This window comes from Microcebus murinus, chromosome 2, assembly GCF_040939455.1.
Source record: "Microcebus murinus isolate Inina chromosome 2, M.murinus_Inina_mat1.0, whole genome shotgun sequence".
NCBI classification, from domain to species: Eukaryota; Metazoa; Chordata; class Mammalia; order Primates; family Cheirogaleidae; genus Microcebus; species Microcebus murinus.
This window is the reverse complement of record NC_134105.1, coordinates 92217327-92227687: the sequence shown is the minus strand read 5'-3', so window position 1 is coordinate 92227687 and position 10361 is coordinate 92217327. Positions and strand designations below refer to the sequence as shown.

General features: G+C 41.7%; 1 protein-coding gene and 1 long non-coding RNA gene across 3 annotated transcripts in view; one reads left to right on the top strand and one right to left on the bottom strand.

The window, feature by feature from the left end:
* Positions 1–63: 63 nt before the first annotated feature.
* On the top strand, positions 64–10165 carry AP4B1 (adaptor related protein complex 4 subunit beta 1). Its single transcript, XM_012778423.3, has 11 exons — positions 64–191; positions 384–570; positions 2013–2237; positions 2698–2828; positions 3184–3331; positions 4528–5024; positions 6375–6458; positions 7252–7355; positions 8769–8976; positions 9192–9473; positions 9738–10165. The coding sequence occupies exons 2-11, from the start codon at positions 458–460 to the stop codon at positions 10163–10165; spliced, it is 2220 nt and encodes a 739-aa protein (XP_012633877.1). The 5' UTR covers positions 64–191; positions 384–457.
* LOC105878734 (uncharacterized) overlaps positions 3325–10361 on the bottom strand; it is an 84670-nt gene continuing 77633 nt past the window's right edge. For both annotated transcript variants that reach the window (XR_012918134.1, XR_012918137.1), the window contains one exon: positions 3325–3526. This is a non-coding gene — a long non-coding RNA (uncharacterized LOC105878734). The remainder of the gene's footprint in view (positions 3527–10361) is intronic.

Sequence of the window (10361 nt, the reverse complement as noted above, 5' to 3'; positions counted from 1 at the left end):
CTCCGCGCTAGCAAGGAGAGTAGCAGCTACTCCGTTTGGTCTTTGGGCGAGGGGGCGGGACTTCCGCAGAAAGCACGATTGGGCTTCTGTGTGACGGCGACGGCGCGGAGGCGCCAGAAACACTGGAACTGCAGAGGGACGGTCTACGGCCCTTCGGCCGCGGGGTTGGAAGTCGGGCGGAGGGCCTAGAGGTAGCGGCAGCGACCTGTCGGCGGAGCAGACAGACTGTGGGTCTAGGATAGGGCCTTTGGTGGGGCTCGCCGGGGAGCGGAGGGAGTTGAAGTGTGTCAGAGGGACTGAGTTTCGGCCCTAGGGGAGCCAAGCCAAGCCTGGGGTGACATCACGCCTTTAGTCTTTTCACTGACCATATTTCCTTTACTCAGGCTCCCACATCACGAGTAGGAGCTCAAGAGTTACGTAGGGATCTGTGGGAACTGCTCCGTGACTGTTAGAGAAGATGCCTTACCTTGGCTCTGAGGACGTGGTGAAGGAGTTGAAGAAGGCTCTGTGCAATCCTCACATTCAAGCTGATAGGCTGCGCTACCGGAATGTCATCCAACGAGTGATTAGGTATCACCCATCTCCCTTAGTGTCCTAATTGCCCACACCCCCACCCCCGTCGCAGTCTCCATCAGGGCTCACCACCCCTGGCCTCTCTGAAAGAGTAAATGAACATTCGTACGTGGCAGTTGTATGATTCGGTCTTAATCTCCCTCTCCGGAGTACCATCTCAGTCTCCCTTGTAGGATATCTTTTACTCAGCTGGGTGATTTCTTCCTATCCCAGGCTTGAACAATTACTGCTGACTCCTGGATCTGTAATATATACTAGTACAGACCTCCTTTTTTAGCCTCAGACTCACATATCCCTCTGCCACCTGGATAATTTATCAAAGGTATGTGCAAAATAGCACCAACATTCTTCCCTTCTCCCCAAACCTGCTCTTCTGCTTATATTTGTGTTGGTGAATGGCACCAGCCAGCCAGGTCATCCTTGATGACACCTGATCCTTCACTTCTTATGTCAGATGGTATGAATTCACAATTTTAAATATCCATCCTCTCTTTTTTATTGGCACTCGTGTTCTGGCTAAGGCCTTCATCACCAAATCAATTGCAGAAGTTTGCTCGTGGGCCACCTTGCCTCATTTCAGTAAGAATTTTCCCATTTACAAATCTCAATCTATAATTGTTGCCTACAGCTGTGGTTCACAAACTTTAGTATGCACAAAAATCCCCTTGGGTGCTTTTTTAAAAAATGCAGATTTTTAAGCCAGTCCAGAGATTGATTCTGATTTCAGTAGGGTAGGATGGAACCCAGGAGAATCTATTTTTAAGAAACATCTCAGCTGATTCTAGTAGGAGACCTCAGTGAAACAATTATCTACGGAATAAAATACAAACTTAGCACCCCAAAACAACCTGTTAATCCCATTACCTGCAGACACTCAAAAGAATGTGTGTTTTGCTCATATCTACATGCCTCATAGCATGTATTAATATCATTACCTTTCTGTCACATCTGCCTGGTGAGGTCCTGCTCATTCAGCTAAAATATTACTTCCTTTGTGAAGAAACATTCTCTGGCTTCCTGCCAGCATCAGACCTCTGAATCCTTTCTGCTCCTTGTACATTACTTTTATTTAAATACTTAATCTATTGTACTGTAATTAGTGGTGTTCTTGTCTGGCTCCTTAATAGATTTTTGAATTCGCAAAGGTCACATCTTCTTCAAGATTATGTCCCCAGAGCATATCCCTGGATGTAAAAGCTGAATTTCACTGGAATGTACAAGGGATTCAATAAGTGTTCATTGCATGAATAGAAGAACAATGTTTATTCCAGGCCCATGGTATGAAGTATTGTGTGGTATAATAGATAAAGGTAGTCATAGTTGCTTTCTTCTAAGAGATCATGATCTACTTGGATAACCAGGGCATATATAAGTAAACCCCCTCCATTATAAGGTGGAGATTTGTATTTTACTTCTTCCGCCATGTGTGTTGGTTTCAGGCACATGACTCAGGGCTTGGACATGTCTGGTGTTTTCATGGAAATGGTGAAGGCCAGTGCCACTGTAGATATTGTTCAGAAGAAGTTGGTTTATCTGTACATGTGCACATATGCCCCTCTGAAACCAGATCTGGCTCTCCTGGCCATTAATACACTGTGCAAAGACTGCTCGGACCCCAACCCGATGGTGCGAGGGCTGGCACTACGGAGCATGTGTAGCCTCAGGTGAGCACCCTCTTCCTTGTCTGGTCCTCAGTGGCTGATGAATTCAGGAGATCATGGGGTGGGTTTTTACTGAGGACGATTTATTTAAGTTCCTTAATACTGAGGAAAACACTATTATACCCTGAATTTAAATTTTTAGCTAGTACTTTGACTTAATAAACAATATCATATGGTTATATTAATGGGGGTTTTCCATTCTCATTCTAGTAAGACAGTTCTCAGTTTTGGTTAAAGATTTCTAAACAATTATGAATTAATATTTATTTGCTGCCTGTGCAGCATTATTCCAAATGAAAAGTCAAATTATGGCATTTTAAGTTTGGTGGAGGCTTTCTCCAGTTTTTTATGATGATAGATACACATTCAAACATCTGCTAAACTCTCTGTTAAGTGAAGAGGGGCTGAATTATTTCAAAACTAGTATTTCAGGATCTGGCTAACTCCAGGATGTGTTGCTTAGGATGCCTGGTGTGCAAGAATATATCCAACAGCCTATTCTCAATGGCTTACGGGATAAGGCTTCATACGTCAGGAGGGTAGCAGTCCTTGGTTGTGCCAAGATGCATAATCTTCATGGAGACTCTGAAGTGGGTAAGTTCAGTGTAATCCATCATGATCAATATTTGTTTGTGCCTCTATTATGTATGACTTTGTAAAAGATTATGTAGCTTCAGTAGAAAATAATAATGTGGCCCCGCTTTTGCACGTGTCTCTTTAAGTAGGCTGCAGGGCTTGGTATTTTCTGAAATTAGAGAAGTCCTTTCTTTGGGGCGCAGGTGAGATGCCTTGTATTAGCTACTTAGAACCATCTGGAGATAGCAATTTTTTTGCCTTGAATTCATAGCAGAGAAGTTCAGCATTGTCTGCTGGGAGCCATTACTCTGGCTCTATCCCTGTGACTCTGAAGCTTTTCGTTTTTATCTGAGATCTTTGTTCTTTTTCATAGATGGTGCCCTGGTAAATGAGTTATACAGTTTGCTGCGTGATCAGGATCCAATTGTGGTTGTGAACTGCCTGAGGTCTCTAGAGGAAATTCTGAAACAGGAAGGAGGAGTTGTCATCAATAAGCCCATTGCCCATCATCTCTTAAATAGGTTTGGATGCCTCCGTGCTTTTTTGTGTTATGAGATCTGCATCCTTGTGGGATCTTGTTGATGTGCTGAATTAAGAAGTCTTGGCGGGGAACGGTGGATCATGCCTATAATCCTAGCTCTCTGGGAAGCCAAGGTGGGAGGATTGCTTGAGCTCATAAGTCCTATACCAGCCTGAGCAACAATGAGACCCCGTCTCTGCCAAAAAGAAAAAGAAAAAATAAATAAATAAAAATACATAAAGCAATAAAACCCAGCTGGGCATTGCAGTGTGCCTGTAGTCCCAGCTACCCGGGAGACTGAAGCAGAAGGATCACTTACAACCCAGGAGTTGGAACTTGCAGTGAACTATAATGACATTACTGCACTCTACCCAGGGACACACAGTGAGACTCTGTCTCAACAACAACAACAAAAGTCTTGAACAACTTCTGTAGGGTGGAAAAGAAAGTTAACCATAATTATTAACTTCATCACATTTCACTCAGAGAGTTTCTTTCATTGGTCTTAGTTTCTCTTGGTGATACAGAGAGCAGAAATGTCTTGAGGGGTTAGCTTCTATTCTCCTCTAGTCATTATGTTCTACTTAAGCTATTTATAGTGTCTTAAAATGTAGAGAATCTGTGCCCAGGGTACACTGATCATACCACATCTTTGGCCTTAAATGAATGTGTGTTTATACTGTCAACTCATCTTGGAATTTAAAGCCTATTTTGTGTAAACTTTATATAGTACATAAAAAGAATGATTCAGTTTTTTTTTTTTTTTGAGACAGAGTCTGGTTCTGTTGCCTAGGCTAGAGTGCTGTGGCGTCAGCCTAGCTCACAGCAACCTCAAACTCCTAGGCTCAGGCAATCCTCTGCCTCAGCCTCCCAAGTAGCTGGGACTACAAGGATGCACCACCATGCCCAGCTAATTTTTTATATGTATATTTTTGGTTGTCCAGATAATTTCTATTTTTAGTAGAGACGAGGTCTCACTCTTGCTCTGGCTGGTCTTGAACTCCAGACCTTGAGTGATCCTCCTGCCTCAGCCTCCCAGAGTGCTAGGATTACAGGTTTGAGCCACCATGCCCGGCCGGCATAGCCTATCTTTAAGAATTCTCCCCTTGTTATGATGAATAGCTGGCTGGTTATGTGGCATAGAGATGGTGCTAATTTTGTTGCTAAAATAGTGCTTTTGTTTTCTTTTTTGGATAGAATGTCAAAACTGGACCAATGGGGCCAGGCTGAAGTATTGAACTTTCTGCTACGCTACCAACCCCGCAGTGAGGAGGAATTATTCGACATTCTCAATCTGTTGGACAGCTTTCTCAAGAGCAGTAGCCCAGGTGTGGTGATGGGAGCCACAAAACTCTTTCTGATCTTGGCAAAAAAGTTTCCCCATGTACAAACCGATGTGCTTGTGCGAGTCAAGGGACCTTTGCTAGCTGCCTGTTCTTCAGAGAGCCGTGAACTCTGCTTTGCTGCCCTTTGTCATGTGCGCCAGATCTTGCATAGTTTGCCAGGTCACTTTAGCAGCCACTATAAAAAGTTTTTTTGTTCCTACTCGGAGCCCCACTATATCAAACTACAGAAGGTGGAAGTGCTGTGTGAGCTAGTGAATGATGAGAATGTGCAGCAGGTGCTAGAGGAGCTTCGAGGGTACTGCACGGATGTCTCTGCTGACTTTTCCCAGGCTGCCATCTTTGCCATAGGTAGGTGTCTGCTGCTTTTCCTTTTGAGAACCTAGACCAGCCAGCTAGAAAGCTATGGTCAATGCAACCATAGAGAGCAAGAGGGCATGAGTCTTGCTTCAGAGAGAAAGTGCCATGCACTAAAGAATTGGGTCAGTGACTGCAAACAAAGGAAAAGGGAGATATATATATATTTTTTTGGTCCAGACTAGTGTTGCCATATCTTCCAGGATAGAGAATACAGGCAAATCTAACTATAATATTTAAAATTTTTGTTGTCTTCTATCCAAAATGCTTTTCTATACATCATCTTACCACAGTCTTGTGAGGCAGTCAGGAAACATAGACGAGTGTTATTAACTTCATTTTAAAGTTGAAGAAACCCAGGCACAAAAAAGGTTATCAAATTGCCTAAAGATCATATAGTTCCTAAACTGGGAATATAATCCACTCTTTCTGATTCAAACTCCTGTGTCAATTCATCAGTCATTTATGGAGCTTCTGCTATAGGCTATGTATTGTGCTGAGTATAGACCAACACAGAATAGTTCCTAATCTTCTAAACTTTTTCATACTATTTTCTCTAGGATGTAAAAGGTTGGAGTGACTCAAAAACTGAAAGTAGGCCAGGTGCCATGACTCATACCTGTAATCCCAGTACTTTGGGAAACCAAGAGTTTTTGAGACTAGCCTGAGCAACATAGCAAGACCCCATCTATATGAAAAATACAAAATTATCTGTGCGGTGTCACATGCCTGTAGTCTTAGTATGCAGGAGCCTGAGGCAGGAGGATCAAAGAGCCCAGGAGTTTGAGTTTGCAGTGAGCTATAAGTGATAGAGTAAGACCCTATCTCTGGTTAAAAAAAAAGAAAATAAAGCAGCTAGGAAGCTAAGTTTTAGAGTCTTTCAAGTGTAAGAGGAGAAGGAAGAACCCACATATTTAGAATAAAGCATGGTTATTTTTAGGGGCAAAGAAAAGGGAGCAAAGAGAATAGAAATCCTTGTAGTCAGGAGACTGCTTTCAAGCATCCCCAGCAGGAATATTTCTTTGTGGATATGCTGCTACAAAAAGGGTGCCTCATATCTCACTGACATGTAAATACTATTGTTACTGTACGTTTTCAACCTTCTTCATTGAGAAATTCTTTTTTATGAACTTTCAGTTTTCTAGTAGTCAATGAAAAATCGATTCATTTTTACGAAAGTTCCCTTTTTAGCAAACTTAGATTGTTTTTGTTTCATCAAACAAGAGATGATTTTTTTTTTTTTTTTTTTTATCTCTGGTTCTTTTGTCTTTGGTGGGAAATGATTTTAGAATGAGGCACTAATATTTGACTTAACAGTTTCCTCTGCCTTCTCTTGCTCTGTAGGTGGCATCGCCAGGACTTACACAGATCAGTGTGTGCAGATTCTAACAGAGTTACTGGGGCTTCGACAAGAGCATATTACTACAGGTAATGGATACCTTTCTAGGATTTTTATGCCAAGTGCCTGGCTTATAGTAGTTGCTCAAAAAATATTTGTTGTTGAATAAGTAATACAGAGGTTTAAACTTTTCCTTACATCATCATCTGTTGCTGTCAGAGAAGCATAGATTCTAGAGATCTAATAGGGTATTGAGTCTTCAGGCTACCATGAGTCTACAAGATAATGGTATAGATTTCAGATGATGGTATAGATTATTATAAATAATGAAGGGTACTAGGGTGATTGTGCTTGTTATTTCCCCATTTTTACTCCTCTTTTTGTTTTATGGCAGTCTACTATAGGCAGTGGCTTCCAGGTGTATCACTAGGGTAAAGCAAGTAAGTTGCTTAGGATGCAAAATTTAAGAAAGGACTTACTCTCAGGTTCATGCAAGAGCCAACCCTGCATGTCTTCTTAAATGTTGCATACTAGGTACACCTCACTTGCCTCACCATAGTCCCAGTCATGGTGACTCCATTATACTGTCTTTAGAGTATCATTCGCTAATAACACTACCCCATATTAGCATATAGCTTTATGTTTTACAAAATGCTTTCCCATACATTAGGTCATTTATCCTCATGTCAATCTGATAAGAAATTCATTCAAGAAATTATTGCCCATGTGATTATATTTCTCAGATAATCATTGCCCACCCCTCCAAAACCAGTTTTATACAAATTCAGCCACAAATCTAGTCTGAATACATGATTCTTCTTAAGATTCCTTCCTACATGGCGGCTTTAATCTTGTGCTCTTGTATCCTGGGATATGTTATAGTGGTGGTGCAGACTTTCCGAGACCTGGTTTGGTTGTGTCCTCAGTGTACCGAAGCTGTGTGTCAGGCCCTGCCCGGCTGTGAGGAGAACATTCAAGATAGTGAGGTAGACTGTAATTTTCCTTTACTTCTAGGTGGAAGGGGAATGCCTGGGACCCTGCCCTCTGAAATGGAATCTAATTATTTTTTCCACCCCACGTCTGAAGTGGAAACTCTTAGAATTGATTGTGACCTCAGATTCTCTTTCAGACATAGATGGCATATAAATTATAAAAATGGTACAGATATGGTGGCTCATGCCTGTAATCACAACAATTTGGGAGGCTGAGGTGGTAGGATCATTTGAGACCAGCTTGAGTAACATAGCAAGACCTCATCTCTAAAAAAATATAAAAAATTAGCTGGGCATGGTGGCATGTACCTGTACTCCTAGCTACTTAGGAGGCTGAGCCAGGAGGATCACTTCAGCCCAAGAGTTGGAGGTTGCAGTGAGCTGTGGTTATACAACTGCACTCCAGTCTGGATGACAGAGTGAGACTCTATCTCAAAAAAATAATATGAAATAAATAAAAATAAAAACAGAATTTGGCTATGGTTTTTATTACAAATACTTTGTGGTCCCATTGCTCTTTTGAATAGTTTTGAGTCAGAGATTTATACCAAGGGGTTTTTAACTGGAATAAGAGTCAAAATCATTTGTGGAGTTTCTACAAAGGTTTGGGCTTCATCCCCAGTCTATTGGCTTAAATATTCAGGAGTGGTGGGCCTATATATTTTTTTCTTTTGTTTTGTTTTTTTTTTGAGACAGAGTCCCACTGTGTTGCCCAGGCTAGAGTGCCATGGCGTCAGCCTAGCTCACAGCAACTTCAAACTCCTGGGCTCAAGTGATCCTCTGCCTCATCTTCTCGAGTAGCTGGGACTACAGGCATGTGCTACCATGCCCGGTTAATTTTTTATATATATGTTTAGTTGGCCAATTAATTTCTTTCTATTTTTAGTAGAGATGGGGTCTCGCTCTTGCTCAGGCTGGTCTCGAACTCCTGACTTTGAGCAATCCACCCGCCTCGGGCTCCCAGAGTGTTAAGATTACAGGCGTGAGCCACCACACCCAGCCTAGACAGATATATTTTTAAGAAACTTCACAGATGACTGTGATGTGCACTCTAGCTTATTTATTAACCACTTTCATGAAAAAGTTAGAGAGATTCTTTGAGTAGCTTCCACTGAAACACAAAACCCCAAATTGAGCCAGAGGCCCCAAAGCAGAGGAAGCCTTATTTATTGCTTCATCAGCATAAGTTATGAAAATTTTGAGTTTTCTGTTGTGCATTAGAATTTTGTTCCTGTTTGTTGTAGAGAACGTACTACGGGGGAATCAATAAAATGCAAGTTGAAGTAAATTAATGATTATATCTTTTTTGCTAGCACTAGGGGAAAAGCAAATTGGTGTTTGTTTACTATCTCCTGTATTGTGGATAGCCAAGTATTGAGCACCTGTTCTAATTCTTTTATTCCATAGGGGAAGCAGGCACTTATTTGGCTACTTGGGGTTCATGGGGAAAGAATTCCCAATGCTCCTTATGTGTTAGAGGACTTTGTAGAGAATGTGAAGTCAGAGACATTTCCAGCTGTTAAGATGGAGCTACTCACTGCTCTGCTGCGCCTTTTCCTCTCACGACCTGCTGAGTGCCAGGACATGCTGGGACGTTTGTTATATTACTGCATAGGTAAGTTTTTCAGAAGAAAATAGTACTTGCTATGACCTATAGTAAAAATTCTCACATCTTTCATTGTTTGGTGAGTCGTATCTGAGACCCAAGAAGAAAATGTTAATGTTATCTTAGGTTTTCTCTTCTTCATTTTTTTCTCCTATTTGGTTGGCACGAGGGTAGGAGGTAGGAGGTTTTGTTTTTAACTAACTCAATCTGTTGTCTTTCCTCAGAGGAGGAGAAGGATATGGCTGTACGGGACCGAGGTCTCTTCTATTATCGCCTCCTCTTAGTTGGCATTGATGAAGTTAAGCGGATCTTGTGTAGCCCAAAATCTGACCCTTCTCTTGGACTTTTGGAGGATCCAGCAGAAAGACCTGTGAACAGCTGGGCCTCAGACTTCAACACGCTGGTGCCAGTGTATGGCAGAGCCCGCTGGGCAACTATTTCTAAGTGCCAGGGGGCAAAGCAACATGGCCCAGAGCTTCCTAACACTGCATCTTTTGCCACATCAGGTAAAAATAATCTTTACCTTGTATCTTATCATGATAAATCTTTATCTTTTCAATGATTTTTAGAAAGTAGAGTATCCCAGCACTAAATCTTAGATTTGCCTGAATTTGAAGACTTCGTGAGCAAAAAAGAGGTTCATTATTGGTTATTTAAGCCATTTATCCAAAGACAGAAGTACATATTGTATATTTTTGGGGGATTTAAGTAAAATATTTAGCTCCTACAGATTAAGAACATCACTTACAGAAACTTTCTGACTCTTTTAGGATCCCTGATTCCTGAAGAGAACAAGGAGACAATACAAGAACTCCCTGATTCTGGAGCCCTCATGCTAGTTCCCAATCTCCAGCTTACTGCTGAGTATTTTGAGAAAACTTGGCTTAGCCTCAAGGTTGCTCATCAGCAAGTATTGCCTTGGCAGGGAGCAGTCCATGCTGATACTCTCCAGATGGCTCTTCAAGTAGTGAACATCCAGACCATCGCGATGAGCAGGGCTGGGGCTCGGCCATGGAAAGCATACCTCAGTGCTCAGGATGATACTGGCTGTCTGTTCTTGACAGAACTGCTGTTGGAGCCTGAGAACTCAGAAATACAGATCTCTGTGAAACAAAATGAGGCAAGGACGGAGACACTGAACAGTTTTATTTCCGTATTAGAAACTGTGATTGGAACAATTGGAGACATAAAATCATAACAGATTCTTTTTGCTTGTCCTGAGTAAGATGAATAACTATCAGAGTTCCTTAGTTTTTCTTATTAGAGCTGCTTGTAAGTCCAGATAATACCAGATGCAAAGGAGAATGGGAAATCTAAGAATCAGGGTGCTTATGTCTTTGCCTAAAGACCATCAACTTATTCCTTTCATGCCTACTGCTGATTGGCCCAATTTT